The following is a 15,427-nucleotide window of genomic DNA, read 5'->3' on the forward strand; positions in this document are numbered from 1 at the left end:
AAACAAGTATTTTGGGTGACCTTTTTATTTTTTTATTGAATGCTAGACATCAAGTTGTTGTTATTTTAATTTAAAATTTGCAAAACATGCTGGACATCAAGTTGTTGTTATTTTAATTTAAAATTTGCAAAACAAGCCATTTCATATCATTAAAGGTTAGGTTATACAATTATACAATTATTTGTTGTTATTTGAAAGCTTTTTCATGACTAAAAAAGTCAAGGGACATATTTGTCAACATACTTTGATATTGACCCAAATGTTGTCAGAAATAACCTATTTTTGTGAGACAAAGCTTTCTTTACACAAGGTGGCGCTAGACAGCTCACAAAACTAAATCGTCCATTGATCTGCATTCAAATCTCAGAACGTTTTACATCTCATCTAATTTTTTCACTCTGGAGAGTAATTTTTAATTAAAACTGATAGTTGCAAGAATTTATACTTGTTAAATCCACCACAGCAGTATCTATAAAATCCTCCAGTAACAATTGATTGTGATTGGCCCATTGTGAACAGCGCTGCCAAAAGTAACAGGTGCCACGTGACAGCGCCATCTCTGAGCTACCTGCTTCAGCAGTGTCTAGTGGTCTGTCGTCATGTTTTTCCAAAAAATATATATTTTATTTATTAAATGATTTAAGCAACGTATTTAAGATTTTCTAGAATTCAAGAACTTAAGCATCTCTTGGTAAATCAAGAGGTTTTTCAAGGGTTTTCCAGGACTTACATTTGAAAAAGCCAATTCAAGTACTTCAAGCACCTTGTACAAACCTTGAAATTACTTACGATTAAGGATTATAAAAAAATGGGTGATAATTATGCTGATAAGTGGAAAATATTCTACTAGGTATTTACAAGGGGAAACAGCCATGCTGCAAATAACAATCTCAAAATGCCATAATATTGTCCAAATAATCAGTCAGTGCCGATCACTAATTCCTTCCATTGTAAGAAATGATTTACATTTACATTTATGCATTTGGCAGACGCTTTTTATCCAAAGCGACTTAAAGTGCACTTATTACAGGGACAATCCCCCCAGAGCAACCTGGAATTAAGTGCCTTGCTCAAGGGCACAATGGTGGTGGCTGTGGGGTTCGAACCAATGACCTTCAGATTAACAGCCCTGTGCTTTAGCCACTACGCCACCACCACTCCATGTGTGTAATTACCAAAAAGTCACAAAAGTCCTGTGATCTCAAAAAAAAAGTCCACAAACATTTGTTGATGAAAACTGGGACCAAAAGCATTGGTGACAGCAAAAATGAGCAACCATCTCTCTGACACGAGTAAGCGACCACGAAAATATTCAACGGTCATTTGACCACACAATGGAAACTGGTGTTTAACATTCCTCATAAGGCACTGTTTATCAGAATTAGTCAGTCAGGCCAGTCGTCTACATTCACAATGCAATTTTAAACTAGCTCAGTGTGCATAGGCTGATGAAACAGACTTCTCTCAAAGTGAAATCAGAAACGGCAAAATTCAGTCTGCACTTACAGAATGCTAAACACTGCAACCAGTGGCCAAAGCGGTAAGTGTTGTTGGGCTTCTCAGCACATGTGAGCTCCATGGAGGGGCACAAAAAGTGAGTCAAGTTGTTTTCAGCTGTAGAGTCTGTAGCCCCCCACCCATATCAAAACCTGACCAACAGTGGAGTAATTATACTGTTAGAGTTAAAAATGCAACCTCTGAATCAAGCTTGTCACTGATTACGCAAATGCGATTATTTACTGGTTTCAACGTGGGATCTGTACCTGGGTCTCCCATGTTGCTAATGCAACCCACTTGTAGTCGCACCACAGGAGAATATAAACAGCTGGAGCCGATGCAAAAATGTCTGATAGGAGATGACGCTAGTCGTTGAGTCGGCATAATCTGACCGATCCTAGGGTACCGAAACTCTGTGAAAAAACATGCTGCACGTGTGATCATGTTGGATGAAATGCTCACCATTAGCAGAAATTAAAACAAATAGACCTACAGAGTAGAAAAACATGAGTGCGGGAAGAAAGAATATAAAGAAATTGAGAGAAAGCGTCCTTCATTCACAAACTATAAATGTTGCATAAGGACCTAATCAGGACAAATGCCACTAATATTTGGTACAACCTGAGAAATAACATACGGTGCTTAAGAAAGCCTTTACTAATAGAACAAGCTGATGCCCATGTACACCAAAGCACAGATTACAAAAAGCTCAACTCAAAGCAACACAAAGCTGAGGGAAGTCAAAACACTGTCAAACTCAATCACACTCCCCACCTTTCGCTCAAAGCGGGATGCCCAAGCAAGACGATTCTTGCCCTCTAATCTGGGTTAGCTGTCAGTCAGCCTTGAATCAAAGTCAGTGACACAAACTCCTACTTTCCTCATTACTACCCCTACCCACGCTCATCAAAAACATTATGAAAATAAAACATGTCAAACATGTCAATAAAACATGTCAACATATTGCGACATTGATGTCAATCAATGTCGCAATAGAGTCAACATATTAGAATATTATGACGACATTGTCCTTTTAAAAATTGTGACGTTTTCATTATTGAAAACTTAATTAGGTGTGCAAATAACTCTCCCATGAACCTTAACAACCCAGTTACACCAGTGATAAAGGTTTTGAGCAATATATTTTAGAAAAGAACTTGGTCTCCCATTTGGGATGAAGTATCATAAAGTTCATGTAGCCAATGTGGGACAAGACAGTTGACATATGAATTTGCTGTATATAATTACAATTACACAGAACAAATGAACCAATTATGTGGCAGATGTTTGTCAGCTAAAGCATATTTTCTTCTTAAAGTCTGTGATCTCTGCTCTTGAATGAGACTGAAGAGATTACCTCTGTTTCTCACATTCTTCTATATTTGTGAAATCAAAGAAAATGCTACATTGATCCTTTTTCACTTTAATGGTGATGCCGCCGCCTCCCAATTCCCCTTTAATTATGCGTGTTCTCACGTAAGTTGAACAAAAACCTTCATATTTTTTTTCTTTGGTGTGGGTTCTGTATTTGTAAGTGTGTGTGTTTTTGAGAATCAAACATCCTTACTTTACCATGATGATTCAGATAGATCGCAAAATATTTATTCGTTCTGTGAAGTGTTTTAAGTGTAATGCATCTATAGCCAACATTTGGCAAGGGATCATTTTGACAAACTTTGCTAATTGAATTGTAATGCTAAATTATTTGTTATTGCTGCACTGCTCAGCATGAACCGCTAGAGGCTGCGTCTCGCAGGAGTTTATGAATTGTGGCAGGGCGGAGGCAGGGTCCGGGTCGTGATTCTGCACACCCAGCCCCTAATCAGGCTAATTAGCCCTAGAGAGGGATAAAGGCCGTCTGAAGAAGTTTATTATTAAAATTGTATTTATATTGTCAAGCCAGTTCTCGCCTTCTCCTTTCCATGAATCCCTTTACACAGGTGCCGAAACCCAGGAAGGAGGAGGGATGCGCCATAGTAGAGTCCTCCCCACTACCATCCAACCCAATGGAGCAGCTGTGGCCATTCGCCGGGGGACAGAGGAGCCTGGACGCCTCAGAGCGGAGGTACGGCAGCCAACCGCGAGGGGAGGAGGGGCTCCTAACAGACCGCCTGGTGCCGTCAGGGCCGCTGCCAGGGGGGGAGGAGACCCCTACCAGCTGCTGAAACGTGGCGGGTTCTGAGACCGCCAACTGCGAGTGGGGAGGGGCTCCTGGCTGACCGCCTGGAGCGGGAGGACCGCTGCCAGGGGTGGGGAAGACCCATTCCATCCACCGGAACGTGGCTGGGCATTCCGCCCACCAGAATCCGGAGGACTGCCTCCGATCCTCCCGGGGAGGTGTGGCTGTCGTCCATTATAGGGTGGAGGAGTGGCTGAGGACCAAGCTACGGCATATAGGAGAACCGGCGAGTACGTGTTTTTTTCTTTTTTTCTCTCTCTCCTTCTGCCACTCCGAGTTGGTTAGTTAATTTGGAATGATCGCATTACGACATGTAGGTGCATATTGTTTTTGTTTCCCTCCACTTGTCCCCTCCCTCATCCAGGTAGACGGGGATGACCTGACGGCAGATGGGACGGAAGGCACACCCCTCCCCAGGGAAAGAGGGGGGGGGGGGTGTACAGGGTGGGGCCGGGTAGTGATTCCACACACCAGGTCCCTAATCATGCTAATTAGCCATTGAGAGGGATAAAGGCAGACCTAATACGGCAGTGCGACAGAGAGAGAGATTTACAGACAGCTGTCCAACACGTGTGTGTGTGTGTGTGTGTGTCTTTTTGGTTAAGGTTATAATTAAATAATATTTATATTGTCAAGCCGGTTCTCGCCTCCTCCTTTCCATTAATCCCTTTACATGAATATACCCACAAATTGTTTGATATACAATGACCACTTTCTAGATAAACGTGATAATTTATAGATATTGATTTCTAGATAGACTTGGTTTACAGTATGAAAAATTCCACAAACCATATAACATCTGAACCTTAGAAATTTAGACTTTTAACACTTGAATTGTGTTTCCTAAGCTGCATTCCCAGGTCCAACAGAGTTAAACCCGCTGTGTGTAGCACATTGTGGCCCGAGACTCCTGCATGGGCTGCTTGATGACAGTTTCATGCATCAGCAAATCTCAATCAGGCTTTGTCCCTCTGGCATCATTCTGACAATATTAAAACATTAGTACATTTAACAAGACAATCACTCTGGACTCAGAACTCACCGCAAGGAAGTAACAACTCACACACTGTCCACTTCTGCCACTAAATCCAGCACTTTTTATAATTACTCATGCCTTTGTCATACTACCATTGCCGTGCTTAATAGTTTGCAAAGCCATCTGTTGTGGCATTGTGTAACTCAAACAACAGGTTTGTTTCCAGTTTTTATTCCCTAAAACATCTGCCCTTATTAGAAAAAAACTAAAACACAGATTAATAGACTTGGAATAACAACATATAAATGGTCTCTTGGAGGGAAGCTGCTTTTAACAAACAGGCCCAGAGGTCAGACACTACATAACAGTGAAATATGGCACTGCAGATTTGCTTGGTCATCCATCTTGACCCTTTGTCCTGTACTATATTAGCAATATGTGCCATTTATAACAGACATAAACAGAGCAGCATTCTACACACACACATACACACAAAAACACATATTAATTGAGCTCATACAACTTGGCCTAGGGAGAGAAGAAGTGACAAAGAGTGGGAGTGTATCTGCTTAATAGACAGCGTCCTCTTTCCTTTTTACCTCCAAAAACCAGCATGGGAGCTCAGGGTGGACATGGTACAAGAAAGAGTATTCAAATAGGGACAATCCACACACAGACAGAAAGGATTTGAGCTTGTGAGTGTGTGTCATTGTGAAATACAATGTATAATTCCATGGTGAATCAAAGGAGAAAGGCCCCGTAAACAAAACATACACTACTACTATTGGTCAAAATTTAGTTTACACCTATTGCATCTAGGCAGGGCATCTTTTGTGTTCCTATATAGTTTGTACCATGACTGAAATGTACCACAGAGAGTATTGTAACTATATGTTTTCCTCTTATGAAAAACCTGCATGCATCAAAGCACTTGCAAATACAGAGTACCATGTTGGAAGTTTTAAATACATGGTATTTGAAATGCACTTGCATTATTGTCCTTACAATGAAAATCCAGCATTTACAACAGCAAAAACATTTAAACAATTTATCGGGTGACATTTGAGGACAGGATATTATATAAAAATGTCATCCCAAGACATAACAATAGACTAAATGTTATATCCAGCACAATCCAGACTGGCACAGTTGTGTTTTCAGATTGAGTATAAAAGGTCAGGCCTGCTGATACATGTGAGGGTTGTGCAGTGCCTTCCACCACAGTTCTCGGTCTCAAAAGACACCAAACTCATAATGTGGGTTAACAAAACACTGAATCAATATTTCCACAACTTAATTTCCTACAAGGTTAAATTATTATTACCATATGCCTGTCTTCCACAGTACTATATGATGTGCAATGTTGCCTTACCTTTGCATTTAACCTCATAGGTGATTGATTTTTAATGATCTTTCACTTTATATGAGCTGCCTACTGTATATATATATTAGGCCATTCAGCAAAACAATGCTTACATCAAAACATTTAACTTTTAATAATATTAGCCAGAACTCATATAAAATCCAATACCACAATGCAAAACTAATATATATATATATATACAGTGTGTTGATGCAGTGGCCATCAACACTCAAAAAATATATTTTAGACTATTTTTAAGATTTCTGAATTTTAATTTCATAACAAAATTCCATTAAATTCATTAAATATATATTTATGTTTTTAAATGTTATTTATAATTTTTTTAGATTTAGAAAATTAAACTTTGAAAAATTACAATAAAAATTACTTATGAAATTGAATAAAATAATTTGAGTTAACAATGGTCTTTCACATAGCCACAACCAATGTCAGAAAAATACCTTTTCAATTAAGGGGCAATAATTGCTCCATGGATTTGATTTTCAGAAGCATTTTGAAAATGTTTGAGGCAAAAATTATGGCAAAATGTTTGTTGATGTTAGCTAATATGGATAAGAGGTATATACTCATTCTAATAATTCAGATGGAGAACTTAGTAAATACATATATTAAATTGATGTATTTGAAATTAAAGGATGACATGTGGTATATTTTTTATGTTTATAATAAAATGCACCGATGTACACACCAGGAGTATTTTATTATAAACATAAAAATATACCATATGTCTCCATCCTTCAAATGTTTTGCCATAATATGTATAACAAGGCCTAAAGTAAAATATGAAAAACTACATCAGATGTCAGATGTTTTACCACACATTTTGAATTTGGGAGGTATTTTTGTCACTTTTGGTGGCATTTTTGCCCTAAGCTCCCCTTGATTTCTGACCCTGCCCACAACCAAGAATTACACCAAGCATAAACCTGATCATATTTTCTTGATAGCATTTAAAAGCCAGGTAACATCTTGATCTCCATAACAAAATAAATTTGACTCAGTTTATCAGTCACAGCCTTTGCAGATATCATCACTGATCAATTGATAAATGACTAAACAAAGACAGCAATAATGGGGACTGAGCATGAATAAATGCATCTATTGTGTAGGCTGTCAATATAGGCTCGAAAGTCTTGAATGGCCATCTACCTGCATGAATGCTTAAATGATAGTCTTCTCTCATCTCTGACCATCACATACAGCCTTCCCATACCGTCTGCATGAGCAAACCTACAGTTTTTGAAGAGTTACGACTAAATGTAACTGTCATGTGTTTAATAGCAGTACTGCACTATAACAGTCCAATGCAGTGACAACTATTGCATCAATGACACTCAACTGACACGAGACACACAATTCAAAAAGAAATCTCGAGGTTCATATGGATATTTGCAATATCATTATCAAAGTGAATAAACCGTGACACTTACTTGCCAATGACCTCGCACAGCTCGTAAACATCTTCAAAGAGCACATCGTCGTCGGCCATGGTCCAACAAGACCGGGGAATTTACACTCCCCTCCAAAAAATACGACCAAACGGTAAACTGTAGAGGGTTACGGCGCCCAACAGCGCAGATACTTCAGAGTGCCTGGAATGAGCGGTGTAGGAAAAGATGACAGCCGTTGTTATCACTCTCCCAATTCCGATAAACATACAATGTTTGATTCCTGTCGGGTTTAGCCAAAATATCGGTTGGTGGTCGGTTGTACCGGGCGGACAGTAGTGAGCGCTCGTCTCACTCTGCCCCACCTTCACCTCCCTCTCTCCCGGCCCCCTTAACCCCGCCACTCGAGGCTGAGATAATTTAAATGTTAGAAACAACTCCACAATAATCGCTGCTGAAGTCACGGGACCAAGTGCGTTTAGTCGTCTAAACGTCCAACTAACAAACCCGACTCTACTGAACACCCAAAAATAAGTAAACGCCGTTTCTGGGATACAATGTAGGCTGGTATTAAAGTGCGTAGTTCAGTTGATCCTACTCATTCTACCCACGCGCGAGGCTTCTCCCTTGATCTCTGCGCTAGCCGCCCCCGGTTCGCAGCCGTTGCTCTAGTTCTCCTCGTTAATTCCAGCTCTACTGCTCCCTGCTTCCAGAAAACCCAAACTCCTCCCACTCAAGGTTATGAAACTGGATTGCCTCACGCCATAATGGCTCCTCCAGGACGTTTGTATTCCGGAATTCCTGCATAGCGCAGAATGACTGCTTGAGCCAGAATGACGACCAGGCGTCTCGAGTTTGTGAGCCAAAGAAACAGTTTCATTCTGTGGTGTTAGTGAGGCTCTCAATGCGAAGCGTTAATCAAATTAAACAGCTTTCGGAATCCTTTTATTTACTTACTAGCTTGGCTACATTGCCCAATTATAGAAAGTGTGTACTGTTCACGTATTTATAAAGAAAAGTTCATGTGAAGAGTGAATTGAGACTCAAAAGTACTTTATTGGCTTAATTGTTATGCATTCAATATTGCCAGTGCATACAGTGGGCTTCAAAGAAAAACAATACTCTAAATAAAATATAAGGTACAATTAAAATAATAAATGCATCACACAATAAAAAAATGTTACAGTGTAAGTTAAACAATAGTGTAAAATAATAGATACAGCCAACGTTGTCGTCAGCGAGGAAGTGCACTTAGCTCCTCTAAAGCAGGGTTTCTCAAACTTTTTTTGCCTGGGTAGCTCAGCAAGTGAAGATGCTGACTACCACACCTGGAGTCAAAATTTTAAATCCAGGGCATGCGGAGTGACTCCAGTCAGGCTTCTTAAGCAATCAATTGGCCTGGTTGCTTGGGTGGGTAGATTCACATTGGGTTAACATCCTTGTGGTCGCTATAATGTGGCTCTCACTCAGTGGGGCGTGTGGGGAGTTGTGCGTGGATGCCGTGGTGAATAGCGTTGGCCTCCACACGTGCTACGTCTTCGCGGGAACGTGCTCAACAAGCCATGTGATAAGATGCTTAATGTCTCAGATGTGGAGGCAACTGCGATTCGTCCTCTGCCACCCAGATTGAGGCGAGTCACTACACCACCACAAGGACTTAAAGCACATTGGGAATTGGGCATTCCAAATTCATGAGAAAAGTGACTGCCAGGAACTGCTGTTCTTTTGTGTCTGGCTTTCTGTGTTTCATTTACAAGTGAGAAATACAACAATACAAACGATTAAAATAAAAGATAGCACAAACAAACACATATAATGAAGTTAGGGAGACAGTCTGTTGATCAGCTGAGGATTTTAAGCCATCCACAGGATTAAACATCACAGAGAACACCACAAAGCTCAAACAGATTAGTTATTATATTTCCTCCCAATATTCAAAGCATGAGTTTTAACATGAGTAAAGCACCATATTCTTATGAAGAAAAATAAACAGTTGAGGAGTGAGGACTGATTAATTCGTGTTTATTTGTTACTATAATATCACATTATTCTTGATAATTAAACAACAGTAATGATACAATTACACAATTTAATCATTATTTAGTGTTTCAAATTAAGTAATTGATAACGGTCACTTTTTCCTTTTCTGCAAATATAAGGAAGGAAGGGAGTTTAAAAAGTTCATAATTAGGCATATTCCTACATCACTCTTCCTTTCAGCAGCGAACGGGATGCAATTTATATCCACATAAATGACAGTTACCACAGAAGTGATAAAAAAAATACATAAATATATATATATGTGTGTGTGTGTGTGTGTATATATTCAAAAGTTAGGTCTTTAATTAGACAAAACTCAAAATAGCTTTTCAGCAGTCACTTATAAAGGTTTGCTTTTCAGCAGTCACTTTCACACAAACTCTTCTACGTGTCTCTCTCGTTTGTCTCTGGCGTGGTTCCTTCTTATAACACTCTGCTCTCCCCAGTGCTTACTGCAATCAGAAACAGGTGTTAGACGAATGCACGACCACGCACCCGCCGCCACAGTCAGCCTATTAAAATATATGCTGAGCATTAGTAAATAGAGGTTCAATGTACAGGGAATGTAGATGATACAGAAAAAATATATATATATTTTTTGGGTGATTAACCTTATTTATTGATTCATCTATTAAACAAAAGAAAAGAAAAACATATACAAACAGAATCAATATTATATTTAACCTTCACTAATGCCCCCTGCAATCAACTCAAATCTTGGGTAGGCCCAGCCCACCTTTGTCAATCAGCCTATGTATTTTATTGAAATGTAATCCATGATGCTTACCATTCCACATGAAGGAGTTCGCTATGCTATCAAATTGCTTAAAATAAGAGAGGGAGACATCAACAGGGAGAGACTGTAACAGGTAGTTACATTTTGGAATACAATTCGTTTTAATAACATTAACCATCCCAATCATAAATAAATGTAATGATGCCCACCTGCCCACATCTCTAGAAAACATTTTTATTAAGGGGTCAAAATTAACTCTAACTAAATCAGAAAAATTAGCTTAATGCCCTGTTTGGGCCACTGAAAGGCGCCCGGCTGAAAAGCCGTTACTGGGCAGTACACTGTAAGAGATAAAGCTTCTGATTTAGACCAATTGACTTTGTACCCTGAGAACTTAAAAAAGCAATGAATTATTCTGTAGAGGCAAGGTATAGATCTAGTGGGGTCGGAGACTAATAATAAAATATCATAAGTGTAAATCAAAAGCTTATGTGTCATACCTCCCGTCACACCCCTGGACAATCATTTTCTCTTCTTATCGTGGGTACTAGTTGTTCCAGGGCAAGACAGAACAATAAAGAGGAAAGAGGGCAATCCTGCCATGTGCTCCTGTCCAGAGTAAAATAATCTGAAATTAATTAATTTGTTTGTACTGCTGCTACCGGTTATCTATAAAGTAACTTAATCCATCCAATAAAAGTATTCCCGAACCTGTATATTTCCAAAATCTTAAAAAGATAATCCCATTCTACCATATCAAATACCTTTTCGGCGTCAAGTGAGATGGCAGCGACCGGAGTCTGATCATTCACCACTGACCACATGATATTGATGAAATGCCTAATGTTATCAGAAGATCTACGGCCTCGAATAAACCACATCTGATCTATATGTATAAGAGATGTCATAACTTTACTCAATCGGTTAGCAAGAATTTTTTACAATATTTTAACATCTAGCTGGATCAGGGAAATTGGACGGTAACTCTTACACTCGCTTGGATCTTTGTCCTTTTTAAGTATCAGACTGATCTGGGCATGAGTCATGGTTTGCAGAAGCTTTCCATTCTTTAATGATTCTGTATTAACTTCTAGCAAATGTCAATTCTGTTGCATAAGATCTAAATAATTCAGTGGGAAAGCCATCTGAGACTTGCCTGTAGGCAAGGCCTTAATTACCTCGCCAAGCTTCTCCAAGTTTATCTCAGAATCAAGAGACATTTTTTACTCAGTCGTCAGTTTAGGAACTAAACTTCTAATGGTTCCACAAATATTCTAATATCTTCATCAGTAGACGAAGACGTGGAACTATTGAGATCAAGGAATAATTTTTTAAGACCATTATTAATATCAATGGCCTTGGTAAATATTTCACCACCAGCAGATTTCATTGAGGGAATGGTAGAAAAAGAATCTGTTTTATATATAGCAAGAGATTCCCTACCTTGTCCCCCAACTTAAAGTATGACTGTCTTGCCTTGAATTAACAAAACTCCACCTTTCATGACAAAATAGTATTTAAATGGTCTGCACTTATATAGCGCCTTTTTAACCTTAACGGTATTCAAAGCGCTTTACACTGTGACACATTCACCCATTCATACACACATTCGTTCATGCGCTAGTCTGCCATTGGGAGCAACTTGGGGTTCAGTGTCTTGCCCAAAGACACTTCGGCATGTGGAGTCATGATTTGAGCCAGGATTCAAACCACCAACCCTGTGATTAGTGGCCGACCCACTCCACCAACTGAGCCACAGCCACCCCATTTATTCTGTGTTTCAATCGGGCCAATTCACAGAGGCCATCAGATGACATTAGAGAGGCTTCAGATCTGCCTCGGCACTTTCAATATTCCCTTCCAACTCCACAAGTTCTCGTGCTTTGGATTTTTTGGTGAACGAGGCATACTCTATGATCTGACCCCTAAGAACCACCTTAAGTGCCTCCCAAGCCATGCCCACAGAGGATACTGGGGACCAGTTGGTCAATATATAAACACTGATTTCAGCCTTTAACATTTGTTGGAATTCAGGATTTTGCAAAAGCGATACATTAATGAGGCAACTATATGATTTATTTTTCTCTGTTTGTGGCAACACCTCTAAACTCACCAGGGCATGATCCGAGACTAAGATGTTTCCAATTGAGCAATCCACAACAGATTAAATGAGGGATATAAAAAAAAAATCGATTCTAGAATAAATGTTATGGACTGATGAAAATAATGTATCGTCCCTACCAGATGGGTTCAAAAGTCTTCAGTTTCAGTTTCCTTTGGCTGTCAAACGAATGTTCAGTGAGCTAGCTGTTTCATAAGAGCAGCAGGTGACCTAACCTTCCAATGTCCTGCAAATTTTTTTCTCCACAAAACTAACTCCATTCAATAAGAGGCATAAGCACAAAGAACAAACAGATTCATCCAAAACTGTGTTATTCCACAAAACAAACTCCAGCCACTATGTGGAGCCAGCACAAAAAGAAACAAAGAAGATGCCCAGTTTCCTTGGACAGTCAAGTGATTAGTTAGTGAGTCAGGTCCACTTGGCTGCAAAGTGAGTGCCACACAATTACTTACTCATTCTCTTGATTATATAAATGACAATGCTTGTTGGGGACAAGTATATACTTTGCAGCCATTCTTAGCATCGATTTTCAATCTGGCCGGGAACTTCAGTGAAAAAACGACCCCCCATCGATGCAAAAGTTTCTTGAAGGTGTGTTATTCCATAAAACAAACTTCAGCTGCTAGGTGGAACATCACAAAAAGAAACAAAAAAGGCACCCAGCTTCCTCGGACTGTCAAGTGAATGTTCAATGAGTGAAGCTCACTTATGAGCAACGTCAGGATCACAGCATGGCTTACTCATTCCAATGACTTTATGAAGGACAATGCTTGTTGGGGACATGTAAATACCTTGCGGCCATCCTTAGTATCTATTCACGATTTGGTCGGAAACAAAAGTGCAAAAGCGATCTTCCTTTTGATGTATGAGATTCTTGCAATCCTTGAAACGATCACATTTCTCTCTTGTCGAATTCGCAAAGTCTAGGAACAAGAAAATGCTATGGTTTTTCCAAGAAAGCCTTCCTTTACTCCTCACCTCGCGTAACAAGAGATCTTTATCGGATTTGGCCAGAATTGATCGGGGCCTGTCTCCTTCAGCAGATCTCCAAGCTGGGACTCTGTGAGCTCGCTCGATTTCCAGCTTATGGCCTGTTATGTCAAACAGACTCAGGAAGAGCTCGTCTAAGAAATTCTGCCTTTTTCGTTCTCAGGAATTCCAACAATTCGGACGTTGTTTCACCGATTACCATTCTCAAGGTCTTCCCAATTTTCCCAGATGCATCCATTCACACAACCGACCCTCACATGACGTCATGCCTCTTGCCCGCTCTTCCTTAACAATGAGCTAAAAAAGGGTTTACTTTAAAGACAGGCTTGTCAGACACTTCAGTTTGCGTAAAAATGCAACACTGTTTTTTTTTCTGTTGAATTTGATGTGAAATTTCAGTACATACCAAATTGTTGTTGCCTTTTACATGTATTTGTTATGTTATAGACATAATGTCTTCAGTACAATATTAATCATGAATCTTTTATATAACATGAATGAACATACGGTTACATCCATTGATACATAATTGTGCAAATTAGTTAATCTTGAATTATTATGTGCCAGAATTTAACTCTTATAATAATAATAGACTGTTCATTAATTCATGTTCATGGGGGCAGCAACAGATAGACAGATAATAATATTTGCCCACATGTCAAATAAACATCTGTCAATTGACTACACATCATCTTAGCATCAAATAATCGTATCAAGACCTTCCATTGTGTCACATGCTTTTTTTGTTTCCTGGATTACTATATTAAATTGTCAGTGTTAGCTTGATAATAACTTTCTCAAAAACAGAAAGAAATTGTCCAATCCACAAGAAAATATTAAATGCAAAATACTTAACACATTCATATTCAGCCTCTTTGTTCGTAATCAAGCAGCAAAATAACATTGCAGTGGAGGAACATTTTGCTGAAATGCACAACTCTGGTCTCTGTCTGCACTTTTTGCATTAGTGCCTTTGAATTACACCATTGATTTCTTGGCTGATGATTGGTGGGATACACTTGAGCTAATTGGATTGTGTATATTCAGTCCATTGAGATATGTATTCATTCAGTCCTCATTGTGAATTTGCAGTCAAAGTCCTTTGAAAAAACACAGAGCTGAAACATAGGCTCATTGATGCTGACACACTGTAGTAAAGGCAGCTGACTCATCTGCAGTCATTTTTAAAAATGAAACTACTAATTCACACACAATATGACAGCATCTTTATGCATTTTTAAATGCATGCCCCCAAGAGGTTGAAATGTACCAGGTTATGCTGACACAAACAGATCATTGATTTAGATTACATGTCTAATTATTTTTATTTATTCATATTAGCATTGAGTTATTGTAGGTAAGTTGAAAGGCAATAAAAAAAACAGAGAGAAAGGCAATATTGTTTTTCAAATAATGTGTTTAAGGCATTATGAAGGAGGGAGGAAGAGAACATGTGTTGTCCTTAGGTGCATTAAATAACCTCTCAATGGCTATAGTGGCAGCAGGTGACTGTCTGGCAGAAAGACCTATTTTGTGTGTGCCAGATGCGGGTTGTGTCTGAGCTCATGTGACTTTGATCCACTGGTCATGGCATGCTTTGTAATATTGAAAAGATCTGCTTTCAACAGTGTCTTCATACAAATAAAATATTATATTAAAATAACTAATTGTGACTGGTCAGTTCCTTCAAAAAAAAAGAAAACATATTAATGTGTGTAATGTGTGCAATGTTTTTGCGTTCTATAAAGTCTGTTTTTCACCCACAGTATTAACTGTTTTTTTTAAAAAGTGATTTATATTTAATAATATTAAAAGGTTAGGAAAGGTTATATTTAATCTGCCTCTGTGTTTCTCTATCATTTCTTTCTGAGACCTTATTATGCTTTCTTTTTCTGATTCAATCTTGAGTCTATACAATCACTAGAAACCAATGTGAATGACCAGCGTTTTGCTATACAAGCCACATGCATGTGTCATGCATGGATGCCTATACAAAGATTAGATTTTCACAGCAGTAAACTTTATAATTGTTACTTTGATGCCGCAATTGGTATTGTAAAATGCCAACTTGAATGTTGTCTTCTGCATAGTTGAGTCTAATTATATTATTGT

The 15,427-nt window shown here is 38.9% G+C and overlaps 1 protein-coding gene across 14 annotated transcripts in view; it reads right to left on the minus strand.

The window, feature by feature from the left end:
- LOC127659192 (peripheral plasma membrane protein CASK) overlaps positions 1 to 8,102 on the minus strand; it is a 212,908-nt gene extending 204,806 nt beyond the window's left edge. For all 14 annotated transcript variants that reach the window (XM_052148878.1, XM_052148889.1, XM_052148885.1 and 11 more), the window contains exon 1: positions 7,467 to 8,102. In XM_052148878.1, the coding sequence (XP_052004838.1) occupies positions 7,467 to 7,525 (59 nt within the window). In that variant the 5' untranslated portion in view covers positions 7,526 to 8,102. The remainder of the gene's footprint in view (positions 1 to 7,466) is intronic.
- Positions 8,103 to 15,427: the final 7,325 nt, after the last annotated feature.

Source organism: Xyrauchen texanus, chromosome 18 (assembly GCF_025860055.1).
Source record: "Xyrauchen texanus isolate HMW12.3.18 chromosome 18, RBS_HiC_50CHRs, whole genome shotgun sequence".
In the NCBI taxonomy this organism is placed as follows: domain Eukaryota; kingdom Metazoa; phylum Chordata; class Actinopteri; order Cypriniformes; family Catostomidae; genus Xyrauchen; species Xyrauchen texanus.